The sequence below is a fragment of the Colletes gigas genome, unplaced genomic scaffold (genome assembly GCF_013123115.1).
Source record: "Colletes gigas isolate AHSC1104 unplaced genomic scaffold, ASM1312311v1 Colletes_gigas_Sc00012, whole genome shotgun sequence".
Taxonomy (NCBI): domain Eukaryota; kingdom Metazoa; phylum Arthropoda; class Insecta; order Hymenoptera; family Colletidae; genus Colletes; species Colletes gigas.
This window is the reverse complement of record NW_025106641.1, coordinates 560,550-574,241: the sequence shown is the minus strand read 5'-3', so window position 1 is coordinate 574,241 and position 13,692 is coordinate 560,550. Positions and strand designations below refer to the sequence as shown.

At 33.3% G+C, this 13,692-nt stretch overlaps 3 protein-coding genes across 6 annotated transcripts; 1 reads left to right on the top strand and 2 right to left on the bottom strand.

Moving 5' to 3' along the window:
• Positions 1–752: 752 nt before the first annotated feature.
• LOC122399012 (DNA ligase 4) lies at positions 753–8,104 on the bottom strand. Of its 2 annotated transcripts, none has more exons than XM_043399311.1 (11): positions 7,984–8,104; positions 4,058–4,232; positions 3,796–3,953; positions 3,433–3,707; positions 3,047–3,361; positions 2,543–2,979; positions 2,214–2,471; positions 1,944–2,132; positions 1,544–1,855; positions 1,220–1,465; positions 753–1,147 (listed from the first exon to the last, which is right to left on the bottom strand). In XM_043399311.1, the coding sequence occupies exons 2-11, from the start codon at positions 4,217–4,219 to the stop codon at positions 803–805; spliced, it is 2,697 nt and encodes an 898-aa protein (XP_043255246.1). In that variant the 5' UTR covers positions 4,220–4,232; positions 7,984–8,104; the 3' UTR covers positions 753–802. The 2 variants fall into 2 exon arrangements, with proteins under 2 accessions (XP_043255246.1, XP_043255247.1); XM_043399312.1 differs by having other exon boundaries at positions 1,223–1,465.
• On the bottom strand, positions 4,321–7,445 carry LOC122399013 (general transcription factor 3C polypeptide 3). Its single transcript, XM_043399313.1, has 4 exons — positions 7,023–7,445; positions 6,772–6,954; positions 4,842–6,646; positions 4,321–4,704 (listed from the first exon to the last, which is right to left on the bottom strand). The coding sequence occupies exons 1-4, from the start codon at positions 7,433–7,435 to the stop codon at positions 4,424–4,426; spliced, it is 2,682 nt and encodes an 893-aa protein (XP_043255248.1). The 5' UTR covers positions 7,436–7,445; the 3' UTR covers positions 4,321–4,423.
• A 292-nt stretch (positions 8,105–8,396) lies between the features above and the next one.
• Positions 8,397–13,523, top strand: LOC122399011 (membrane-bound transcription factor site-1 protease). 3 transcript variants are annotated; one of them, XM_043399309.1, is made up of 14 exons: positions 8,397–8,534; positions 8,701–9,239; positions 9,322–9,453; positions 9,533–9,742; positions 9,801–9,985; positions 10,068–10,365; positions 10,450–10,601; positions 10,695–10,975; positions 11,065–11,176; positions 11,320–11,518; positions 11,574–11,848; positions 11,981–12,270; positions 12,335–12,611; positions 12,687–13,523. In XM_043399309.1, exons 2-14 carry the CDS (start codon positions 8,715–8,717, stop codon positions 13,051–13,053), a joined length of 3,303 nt encoding a protein of 1,100 aa, XP_043255244.1. In that variant the 5' UTR covers positions 8,397–8,534; positions 8,701–8,714; the 3' UTR covers positions 13,054–13,523. The 3 variants fall into 3 exon arrangements, with proteins under 3 accessions (XP_043255244.1, XP_043255245.1, XP_043255243.1); XM_043399310.1 differs by having other exon boundaries at positions 11,260–11,518; positions 11,691–11,848; XM_043399308.1 differs by having other exon boundaries at positions 11,260–11,518.
• Positions 13,524–13,692: the final 169 nt, after the last annotated feature.

Genomic DNA, 13,692 nt, shown 5'->3' with positions numbered 1-13,692 from the left:
ACGGTGTATTTTCTTAATGTATTGTTTTACTTTGTCTTCTCTTTTCTTTTTTGCAGAATTTTTTAAAGAACCAATAAAGTATTTATTAATTTCATTTCACTTAAAAATCGGCTCACCTTTTGAGATTTTAATTTAATTAAGTCGAGGAATGAGATTTACAAGGAAACTGAGAATCCTCTCGTTTTGAATTGATATCTCGAGAAAAACGGTTGGCGCCTTCGGTATCCGTGTTTGTAAAGTCTTTTTCCCTAAAGTTCTCTCGTCTTAATCTACTTGAGAATCTCTGTGAATGGCAGGCTTTGTAAAGGAAACGTCGCAGCTGCGTCCCTCGCGCCGCCTCGTATTTTGCACGCATTCCGATGAAATAAAACAAGACTAGCAAGGGTGCTGACTTGAACCGAGAAGAAATATTTCGAAACGGGATGTTAAATGAGCGAACTGTCCAACTGTCACTCCGCCTAGTACCCAGTTTCTTAGCACGTAACGAAAATATGAGCCAAAATGAATCTATGTATTTTCGGTGTCTATGTTACAAATAGACTTAGCGTAACACTTACACGGCAACTTTCCTTTGGAAACGAGTCGATTCCAAAATTATACGTTCATTGTTATTCATCCCTGTTGACGCCAACGAATAAATTGGCCCACAGTTTGATTCATAAAATTATTTATAAATAAATTCGTACACAAATATAGTATACTATGTAACATATTGTGTACATAATAAATTCACTTGGAATAATTATCTCCGATATACAGTGAATCGTTTACTCGATAAAGGAAGAAATATCTTGAATTTATTTTACAAATTAATAAGATATTCTTCGTTCGAAATAAGTTGATTCTGCCCGAAACATTTACCGATCCATTCGCTTTTAACAATTATTATCGGTATTTGTAGTTCGTCGATTAGACTTTTGAGTTTGGAACTCGTGGAATTTCTATCAATGAACACGTGTGTTACAAAATTGTCGATAGTGTCCTTAATTATCCCTGCCATAAAACTAAATTCAAACTTGGACTGATCCGACTGATTATCAAAATATCCCACCATGCCCCGAAATATAGAATATGGTGATATTCCGTTGTCAAATAATTCTTTATCCATTTCTTTCATTTGTAGATGATCCAACCCGATGGCATTTAACTGAAATTAATTTTATGCAAAATTTTTAATTAGAAATTACATTTTTCAATATGTGTAATGGATAACACGTACTACCGTTTCTTCAACTTTTTTGAACGAACGTGCCAAACTCTCTTCGTCCGCATCCACCGTAAAATTGTCGTAATATTCATCGTAATATTGTGCTAGTCGACGTTCTGTTGATTCACGACTGCATATCAAGTCCCATGGTAGAAAATCTTGTAACGACGACCAATTTTCTTCTTTGGTAACTCGTTTGAACCAATCCAACGATACTACGTCGTACTCTTTACTTTCTACAATATTCTTTGCTCTTGCCTAGAAAATTTAGTTACATGTATAGATTACTCAAGGTTCGTTGGTAACGTGATGTAAGAACATAGTTTATATTTGTACCGGTTTAACGTTACCAACGATCACACAATAGTTTTCTTTCAATGGATTTTTAACCACTTTCGCTCTATGTTGCAAAAGAATTTCTTCAATGTCTGTTTTGGACAACTCATTGTCTCCATTTATCACACATATTTCTTTACCGTCAAAAAGTCGTGTGAGATAAATCGGCGAATCGTTAAGAATATTAGATTTCGATGACTTCTCTTCAAACAATGACGAGCATTGTTTCGTCCTACGTACTTTGCTTTTGGGAGCTTCAGTATCATTGCAATCTACATCTCGCTTTGTTAGTTTTTGAATCGGCCTCGAATCCTGTATAACAATAAAATACGCTATTTACACGTATGAAGATTATAATATATAGGAAGTGATTGAAATTTATTCATTTAATTGCACACACTTTAATTAGCGATAACAGTTCCGTTGTGGTGCAAACGCTATACCATGGTTTATCAGTTCTAACATCCATCACTCTTGGGAATCGTAAGCTATAGCCTGTTGGATAATCCTTACTTTGTGTCATCTCTGTTGCTCGTATTGTCAAAATAATAGATTCTTCAGGACGAATCCACTTGTTCGGTGGATCTAGCTAAAAGATATTAATAACATTATACAATAGGATATTCGATATTTTATCCTCATCCTATATGTATATTTTACAAATACTTACCCTAGGAGGAGACACATTTTCAGGACATTCGTTCTGCCATTTACCTTCGAATCTTTTCCAAAGTTCTTTCAACGTTTCCATAGATAAGCCATTGCTGACTGATACAACGGATAAAAATTTTGAGGGATTCTCTCCTGGAACATTTGACGGGGAAGCTACCGCCATCAGAAAACTTTTCATTAAACCCATAAATTTTCCTCCGCCATAATAACCGCCGAGAATAATCAGATCTACATCTTGCACTAGATCATCCGAATACTGCAATGTTATTGTTCGAATAAAATAAAAGTTGATAATATAAATAAATACTTTTAAAAAGAGAGTATTACCTCAGCTTTTATTTTATAACAATTACTGCCATCTCGTACGTTGGGTTTATATTTCATGTCATATTTTTTTAGTACAATTCCTTCTTCCTTATTTTGTATACTTTCATTGAATACTCTGCATAATTCTTCCCTCTGAGAAATTTTAATGGACTTGCACAACATTAAACAGCCCTCTTCTTCTTTAAATGCATCTTCTAATATTTTTAGTCTTTTTTCGTAAAGTTCATTAATAAGTAAAACATCATTATATAGAATAATATCTAATGCGATAAAACATGGCTGATGGTGACTATTTTCTGAAAGCTTTTTAACGTCAAAATTCATCCCTTTTGAACCCAATAGTTTCTTCTGCTTGTGCCAACCCATTAATTCACCATCCAAAATTATTGATTTACATTGTGGTTTCAAAAGTCTATGAAATACGCTGCTCATAAAACCTGAAGTAAAATTTTTTTGTAATAGAAACATGAGTTTAAGTTTATTTACAGTATATTTAAACTATACCTGATGAACTAGTTTCCCCATAACCGTAGTTCTTTGTAATATCGTATCCTTGTCTTGTAAAGTATTTATATTTCCCATCTTTCATATGCATCTGAGATCGTTCACCATCATATTTCGTTTGTACAAAATACTGTTCACATTTACTGAAAAGTGTCTTTGTATCTTCAATCCTACATCTTTCTAACAACATGGGTTTAAAATGAGAGAAAATTTGAATATCATGGTGGTATCTCAACTGGGGATCGGATAATGTTTCGCAGATCTGACGTAAATCTGTTGACACATCAGACAGTGCATTTGCATCTGGATGAAAAACTGAAAAATAAAATTGTTATTGTTTTCCATGCATTCAAAGTAATAGATCAACGTTGATGTAAAGAAGAAACCTTGTAATATCCTCTTCATTCCGATACCGAGTTTCAAATCTTTAAGTATTATTCGCGTTATCCATTTAAACTCCAATGCATTTGTCTTCCCCAACAAAACTTTAAACGTTTCATCCTTTTGCCGAATATTGTCGTTTTTCGATGATATATTGTCAAGGAATAAATTGATTCGTTCTATCGTGAAACCAGAACTCTCGCGTGGTAACCGATTTCGTAGAATCCAATAAGCTTTCTCCGCAAAGTCGGATCCTGTACTCTTTTTTGTTGTTGGAGTTCTAAAACAATATTATCGTTATTTTAACATAGACAATGATAATACAATATTAATGCTAAGTAGAAAAAAATATCCAATAATAATCTCACTTGTATTGTACAAGATTATTTGCATCCTTGCTACCTTTACCCAAACAAAATACGCGAACATAAAGATTAGCAAGGGATTTTTCTTTTAAATTGTGCGCTCCACGTTCTCGTTCACGGCTCGGTAAAAGTAATCTCATTATAGAGAATAGTGAAACATCCTAATGATATAAATTCTTAATTATTATGGGTGGTAAATTATTTATTTTGAGAAATCGAATTATTCGTTGTTAACAAAATTTAATTAATGAGTATATAACTATACCGCATCTGGACATTCCGTTTTATGTTTGAGGCCAGCAAGACGACACTGCTGGATGAACTTCTCCAAAATCTCGGTTCTCTTAGCAACACGTGCTTTCTTGATTTCTTCCAAGACATTACATAATTTCACAAATTCGATTTTGGCAGCTAATGTCACGCTCATTTCACTCGCCTATCTACAGAACATGTAATAATTATTAATCGTTCAACGACATTGTTCATGATAACAAATATAAATTAGATGTAACATTTAAGACTAGAAGGTTCAGTCATAAAAATGCTCCAATTTATATACAAATATTCACAAGTTTATTTACAAAATTATGATTTATCTTACATTTGAAATCGGTAAATTAACATTCTTAATCTAAACCGTAATGTACTTTTCAAGGTACATTCTTGCCAACAAGAAATTTTCTGAATCTAAGTAAATAAGATGCAAATTAAAAGCAGCTTCTTGTTTCAAATCTAAAAGATGCGAGTTCTCTTTTACTATTTCTCCAGGATCTTCGTTAAGCACTAATTTGTAAAAATGTACAGCTGCTGGTAATAATCCAATTTGATGGAACGCACGGCCCATATTGTAATACGTTTCCTGTTTACCATCTTCGCCCCGTAATTGACAATATTTCTTCAAAAAAGCAATAGCTAAAACAAAATAAGATACAAGATATAGAAAATATTCGGAATATCTTAAACAATTATTCGGAAAAATATTACCTATTTTTGATTCGAAAAAAAATATCCTTTAAATAAAGTAACATATATCGTATATACGTAATTACCTTGAATTACAAGTTGATTTTTGTTAACAGAAAATTTTTGGCACGCCATTTGTAATAATGTTATACCGATAAGTAATGCCAATAATGCATTAGGTGCGACTTTAAAAAGAGAGATATAATCGTTGAGGGCATATTTATATGTTCCCGAAACAAGGCAGTTATTTGCATGCAATATATTTAAGTGAGAAAATACATCTTCTCTTCCAAGAAGACGCATAATGAACCTATTGTGTCTACAATCTTGAGCGTCTTGTATAATAATGTTTAACAAATTCCAAGTGTTTGGCCTGTGACAGACGCGTATCAATTGCCGCACAATGTTATAACCATGATAGGAATCGTTATTATAAATACAGGACAGCAAGCATAAAAACATAATCTGAGTGTTTCTCTTTTCAAATCTCTTTGATGTTAAAGCACTCAAACATATTCTCTGCAGTAAACCATATCTCTTTAGTTTGCAAGCTAATTTACACATTTCCACGAGCAAGAAGTATTCGTTCTTTTCGCTTAATTCCGTGGTATTGAGAAAGATTGGCGCATTTTCTTCCTCAAATTTCTCTCCGCGCGACAGTCTATGAAGTTTCAATGAGTCTATTCGCTGTCGTGTTCCGTATGCTCTAGTCAATGCATTTAGCTCGACTTTGCTTCTTAAATGAACACAGTGTCTGGAGAAGAGTAACATACCAGATCGAAAATACTCATCGTATCTCTTCACTTTAAAAAGAAGCAACGTTCTTCGGTAAACCACTTCAGGATCTAAAGTATCCGATTCGGGATCTTGATCAAGAACTTCTATCGCTTTGTTGTACTGACCCTTTAGTTGATAAAGTTTGGCCAGAGCTGTTCTTGCGCCTAAATGCTGAAATGATAATTTCGTAACAACTTCGTAAGATTTTATTGCTTTTCTTAAATCTTTACAGCCAACCCAACATTCCGCGTGCCGTAACCACACTGCAGCCAAACTATAATTATTACTATTTACTAATGGATCTAATAACGCTAAAGCATGTTCGAATTCTTTCTTTCCCATCAGAGTTTCCGCAATATCTAAGAAAAGATCTCCAGAAATTTCTGGATTTTCGTTCAAATAAAATTTAGGGAGAAGATTTTCAGCCAGTCTCATTTGATCTAACTCAATAAGAGTTATAAGAAATTTTGCTTTTAAATCGACAACAACATCGTCCGGTATTCCACAGGCTTCTATTTCGCCTAAATCCTTATCTTCTGATTCTTCTTTCTGTATATCATTGGCATTTTTATATTTGACCCAGATTGTCGTATATTTCGTTAAAATATTTAAACATCTTTTGAATCTTTTCAGTGCTATTAATATTTCAGTCATGATATTAACTTCTTCCAAAGTAATGAAAGAGGGACACTTTGAAAAAATATTTTCCATCGCATCTAATGCTTGTTCATTGTTATTCTCCTCCATGTATCGTTTAGCCAACATCTTGGCATATTTAATTATGTTATTACCATCTTCAGGTTCCAACTGATGAACCAACTTTGAAAATCCTCTTAAATAAGCTTTCTTATCTCCGTTTCGTTCTAGAAGTCGTGCTCGCGTTTCGTATAAGTTTATATCTTTTGGGTTTGCTTGAATTGCTTTATTATAACATGTAATAGCTTGTTTAATGTCTCCTTTCTCCAATGACATATTCGCCAATCGTGTCCATTGATCGGAATCTCTAGGACTGAGATGCGCTGCTATTAAAGCAAACTGTAACGATTTTTCTGGTTGATCTGTCTCATATATCATTGCCAATGTGTGAAATGGTTCTGGAGCGCTCGGTACTTGTCTAAAGAAAAGTCACAATATTTGTATAATTTTATTTTATCCAGACTGTTGACAATTCTTTCTTTTGTAAGTCTTACAATCTACAAACACTGCTGTGTACATCTTAATTTTGGAAAAGCCACTTGCCTAATTATTTCCATACATATTTGAGCAGCCAATTCTGTATCTCCTCTGGCAAATCTCAAATTTGCTTCACCCATGAGACCTTGCAGAACCGGAGGAAGTGTCCTTTTTTTTCGTTTATTTCGTCTTGGTGCTTTACGATAAACAGATATGTTTGTTTCTATTTCTTCGTTCTCATTATCATTTCTAAAAATAGAAGAATATGTTGCCAGGTGTTTCGCATTACGTATAAGAATTATTTACTGGTGTACTACCTAGTAGGGTAGTCAGTTTCTAAAGTCTCTACGTCTACACCTTGATCCATTTGCAAAGAATATTCGGAGAATGTTAATTCACCGTTTAAGAACTGTTTTGTTAATTTGTCTTCTTCGTCTGCAGTTAATAATATATCCTGATCTTCTACGCCTATAGTAACATCCATGACAGAACTATTTTGTTCAGAATATGTTTCTGGTATAATATCTTGTGTTATATCTTTGATCTCTAAAGCATTTGCTTCAACAAATTCTGCCATATCTACGTTCATGTTACTAAGAGCACTTTCATCCAGCTCTTCTATGATCACTGATGCTATTGTGCTGGTTTCATCGAGTGCCATATTGTCTTTGCAAGTTGACGATGATAAATTAATTTCAATCAGTGTCTCTTCATCCATACTAGATGCCATTATGAAATTATTCACTTTCTGCACATAATATGAATCTCATTAAATAATATATTTAAAATAATTGTGTTCAACTAAAAATAATCTCGTGGATACAAGTGTTTCAAATATTGTAATGCAAATATTCATGCAATACAAATAAAATATCAACAAGGGGAAAGAAAAAGTATCAGAAGACAAGTTTGGAGGGTAGTTTTACCCCCTAAACTTGGTTTATTACTGCTAAGAAAAAATAACACGTGTATTTTATTTTTGGCCATTCTATAAACCTGTAAAGTCTCATCAAAACCTAAAAATCACGTAATAGATGTTTCTTATAAGTTCCGCGGTAATTAAACACTTTTGACAATCAACTGTCGCGTGCATATAAAAATCAAACAGCATATGCATTACATGTGCTTCCGAACTTCGTATTACAAATTGTAATATAACTAATATTTCACATAAACAATCTGTATACGTTAAAATCTATGTACTCACGTTATAACATATGTATTTATGAATATAAATTTATACCTATAAGAGGTTAAGTTATTGCATAAATTATTTACCTTCGTTCAGTTTCGTATGAAGTAATTTACATGAAATTTCTTCGGTGAACAAACAATACTTTTTACAAAATAGTATTTCTCGTATACGTAAAACACAATTTACGTATTATTTAATTCTTTTGGCGACGAACAAGCAATAAGAATACAATTTCTGTTACTAACATCAGCACTGTGCAATGTGAAATTCTGTAAACAGTACGATAATACAGTGCATTATGATTTGTTTGTTCATTGTTCGTAGGTGCAATTTATTCGCAATAAAATACATCGATTATACTACAAAGAAGTAAGGAACGTGGAAATATTAAACAAACATGCATGTTTCGAACACTTCGATTTTTCAATCGAAGCAAATCTTTATTTTGGAAACGTTGAGGTTATGACATCAAAACAAAATTTTGACAATAAAAAGACGCCTATAGGCCGTTTTTGAATATCTTAAAAATTAACCAAATAAACATATATTACATTAGTTTCTATATTATCCAGACCATCAAAAGAAGCATGATCGAGAAAAACACTGTTTAATAAATTATGTATTTCTACTACATGTAAGTTTAACAAACTACAACTACAAAATGCAATACAATTACATTTACATAATCGAAATTAACTATAAACTAGTTTTTATCATTAATAATCAATAACAACATTGAAAGAATGTAAAAGTTAATAAATGATTCTTTGGTAATACAACTTCTTGTTTATGTTTTTCAGCTGATATTAATAGCATGAAGCCACATACATGCTGGCTATATGTCTCTTTATTGTTAGTGCTTGGTATTGGGATTAAATTGTCACGCAATCAAGTAAATTGTTCAGTCGATAGCAACAAGTTTATAAACTTTGAATCTTCCAAAACTACCAAATTATCGTGTCATGGCAATGGTCCGGAACAAGTAAAAGTTCACTTTGCCAGCAGAATCATTGAGAACGAATATATTGTTGCATTCAAGGGTTATTATAAACCGTGCACACGTGAAAATTATATAAGGGCTGCATTGAATTCATCTGGCATTCGTAACTGGAAGATTTTATTTCGTGATAATCTGGCCAGCAATTTTCCTAGCGACTTTGACGTTGTTCTGTTGGAAGAAACGGATAAACATAATGGCCTGGATGCTTTAACCGACCATCCTCTTATCAGGAGAGTAACCCCTCAAAGACTTGTACAGAGGAGTCTGAAATTTGTCAATGCATCGGAAGATGCTGATTTTCCAGAATATAAAAATTTTAAAAGAAAAATTAACAACTATGTGAGTTCCTACGTTCTTGAAAATAAAGTAGATATTCATTGTAAGAGTCATGAATCATGCTGAAAGATAATACAAATTTTAGAACAACCAATTTTGGCAGTCGACCAATCGTCATACATCCCGTAGATTATTAAGAGCCATACCAAGGCAAATAACAAGCATACTTCAAGCAGATGCTTTGTGGGGAATGGGTGTTACTGGAAATGGTGTTAAGGTAAATAATATAGGTTTTAGACAGTTTTGTCAAGAAAAAGTCAAGATGTATTTGTTGTATGCATAATGATTATTGTTAGGTAGCAATATTTGATACCGGGCTAGCAGCTAGTCACCCACATTTTAAAAAAATTAAAGAACGTTCGAATTGGACAAACGAAAAGACATTAGAAGACGGATTGGGTCATGGAACGTTTGTAGCTGGAGTTATTGCATCATCTTGTATAGATTGTCTTGGTTTTGCACCAGATGCTGAACTTCATATTTTTCGTGTTTTCACTAATACTCAGGTATCTTTATTATCGTATTTTCTACTTGAACCCAAAACTTTTAAAAGTCTTTTTGTAGGTATCGTACACTTCATGGTTCTTAGATGCATTCAATTATGCTATTCTTACAAAAGTTACAGTACTAAATCTTAGTATTGGAGGGCCGGATTTTATGGATCATCCATTCGTTGATAAAGTATGGGAACTAACGGCGAACGGTGTGATTATGATCTCCGCAATTGGTAACGACGGACCTTTGTATGGGTACGGAATTAAAAATTTATTCTGATTCATTTCAAAATTAAAAATTGTGCTTCATAAATGAACTTAATTTTATTTAATATAGTACTTTAAATAACCCTGCGGATCAAATGGATGTCATTGGAGTAGGTGGAATTAATTGGGAGGATCAAATAGCAAAATTTTCATCGAGAGGTATGACAACATGGGAGTTGCCATCTGGATATGGGAGAGTGAAACCCGATTTGGTTACCTATGGATCAGGTGTACGAGGATCAGCATTGCAAACAGGTTGCAGAACATTGTCTGGAACTTCTGTTGCTAGTCCTGTTGTTGCTGGAGCTGTAGCACTTTTAGCCAGCGGCTTTATACAAACAGATGGATCTCAAACAGTTAAACAACGAGTAATTATGACTGAAATATTTATAATTACATTTAAATCATATTATCAAATGTAAATTTAATTTAGAAGTTGTGTATAATATAAGGTAACTCCAGCAAGCATGAAACAAGCGTTACTTGGTTCGGCGCGTCGCTTACCCGGAGTTGGAATGTTTGAACAAGGGGCGGGAAAATTAGACTTGTTACGAGCATTTCATTTTCTTCGTTCATATACACCGATTGCTACACTGAGTCCGAGGTAATTACTTGTTCGCATTATATCATAAAATATTCGACTGTGTATTAATTTTATACTGTTTACAACGATGCATAATATGTGGTATACTATCAGCTATATAGACCTAACTGAATGCCAGTATATGTGGCCATACTGTACACAAGCTGTGTATCATACTGGTATGCCTACAATTGTAAATATAACTATAATAAATGGTTTGGGAGTATCTGGACATGTAGCGAATCTTTTATGGCATCCTTATACCGGTAATGGAAATGGTGAACGAATCGATGTATCGGTAACTCATAGCGATGTTCTCTGGCCATGGTCTGGATGGTTGGCAGTTGCAATAACAGTTCCGTCCTCTGCTCGTGACTGGCAAGGCATAGCACAAGGTTACAAATATATTATATATTACATATCGCATATCGTACAAATTTCTGCTGTAAAAACCTCTGTTCGTAAAGTGTAACTTTGTACATAGGATATATAGCTGTTACAATTGAATCACCACCAAGCGATGGAGAAGAAAAACCAAGACAATCTAAAATCGAACTACCGTTAAAGGCAAAGGTTATTCCCACGCCGCCCCGTCAGTAAGTATAAAAAATAAAAGATTTTCTTAATGTCACTACGAAAATTAACGATACAATTATAACTAATGATGTTTGTTTAATAGCAAACGCATTCTATGGGATCAGTATCATAATTTACGCTATCCTCCGGGATATTTCCCTAGAGATGATTTACGTGCAAAAAATGATCCCCTCGATTGGAACGGAGACCATATCCACACTAACTTCAAAGATATGTATCAGCATTTACGTAATGCTGGTTATTATTTAGAAGTACTCGGTTCGCCGTTCACCTGTTTCAATGCCAGAAACTATGGTACTCTGCTTATTGTGGACACGGAAGAGGAATATTTTCCCGAAGAGGTAATATAACTTTTATTACACTGGTCACGGAATAATAACGGTAACTTTATCTCAGGTCGCTAAATTAAAACGAGACGTAGAAGAGGAAGGTCTCTCTGTAATTGTATTTGCAGATTGGTATAATGTTACTGTTATGAGGAAAGTAAAGTTTTATGATGAAAATACTCGACAGTGGTGGATTCCAGACACAGGGGGAGCAAACATACCAGCCTTAAACGATCTTCTGTATCCTAACTGGGGGATAGCGTTTGGAGATCAAGTACGAAATGGCCAATTTACTCTTGGTCAGCATCCACCTGTAACTTTTGCTTCTGGTACCACGATCACGCGGTATGATGACGTTATTAAAAACAAAATCGTTTTAATTATTTATAAAAAAAAAAAAAACACACTACACTATGAGTTTTCAGAACTAACAGATAGTTTCTTATGTGAGAAATATATATTTTTCTATTAATGAAGGTTCCCGAAAGATGGAATTATTCTTTATGTGGAATTATATGATCAAGGACAAGAGCTTTTACTCGAATCTGAATCGAGATCTACAATGTCTATGCCAATTCTGGGACTTTTTCAAACAAGTGGCTATAAGAGTATTAAAAAAATGTATAACGATAATCTCGACAACAATGCAGTAACGGATAAAGAAAACTTGGAAAAACATAATCTTAAAGATCAAATAAATATTGCACCAGGCAGAATTGTAGTATATGGGGATTCGAACTGCATCGACGATAGCCATTTACAAAAACGTACGCTTTAAAATTAATACCAATTTACTGAATATACAATTTATTAACATTATACTAATTTTAGCTTGTTTTTGGATGCTCGATGCTATACTGGAGTACACGACAACAGGTCATGTTGCAACCGTATTTACGGACGAGAGTCAGACTAAAGCAAAAGTTCTCGAGAAGCTTCATATTTTAGATAATAGTGAATTACCACAACGTATGGAAGGTAGTCATTTAAGGCGTCATAGTAAAGTATTATTACCTGAAAATACCAATACTGGCCACATTCGACCACTTCCATCTTGCCCTACTATTACTCTTGCTATTCCAAGACCTTTGAATGAATCTGTCCCAATGTAAGTAGCTGTAAATTTCAATAAATTTTTTATTTAATTTATTAGTTAATAACCATAAATTTAATCGTGTTTCAGAAATCTTTACAAACCTCAAAAGTTGCTATCCGTAAGAGATACAATAGTCGCGGTAAATCCAGCTTTACAGGATGCCAGTCCTCTGTGGCTTAGAAGGCGAGTCGGCGGTGCAAACATTCCTACGCTACATCACGCAGAGCAGAATAATATTGATGAGTTAGATCAAACCGACGAAAATAATAGTGAAATATTTACAAGTAAGTGGAGTTACGTGGCGGGAATCATTATTGTAGGAGTTATTGTCCTCTATTTATTAAATCAATGGAATTGCTTAATATCAAAAAGGCATTCTCGAAGAAAAAGAACAGTCGGTAGATTACGCAGAGTTATTCAAACAATTTCTGTGCGCAAAGTGCCTCAAATGTGACTTTACATCTGACAAACCTTTAACCAATGCAAGATAATATTTAATTATCTGTGGTAAACGCTTACAAAATAACAAACTATATTACGTGCCTTTAAACTTACAGTACTCAACATACGTTTAAAATTTATATAAATTATTTTGATAAATTTTGTGTGTCACTAATTCATTCTATACATGTGCATATTTCTGTTGATATACATAAGCAAAAATGCAAAATCGCTATATTATTTCTTCATTTGATCGCGTAAATAAAATTGAATCAAAATATAGGTTCATTATGAAATAAATACGAAAGAATGTGAATGAAGTATGAGGAAAATAAATATAAATTTGCACTTCCAACAGATTGTAATGATATAGTTTTGAATTTATCATTAATAGCAGTTTATATGTTTGTACATGTATTTTACCAAACACGTTAATTTTTCAATTTACAAAATATATATTTGCTTGTAATGCACAAGCATATACGAGAGGATTACTATATTATATTAATATTAATGGAGGAATATATAAGTTTTTTCCACTGTTATTAACTTGTGATATATAATAATTATTGTTTTAATTATGCATAAGTGTAATCATATTATTCAGTTTTTTTTGTTACAAAAATTTATTTGAATAAGCAGGAATACAATA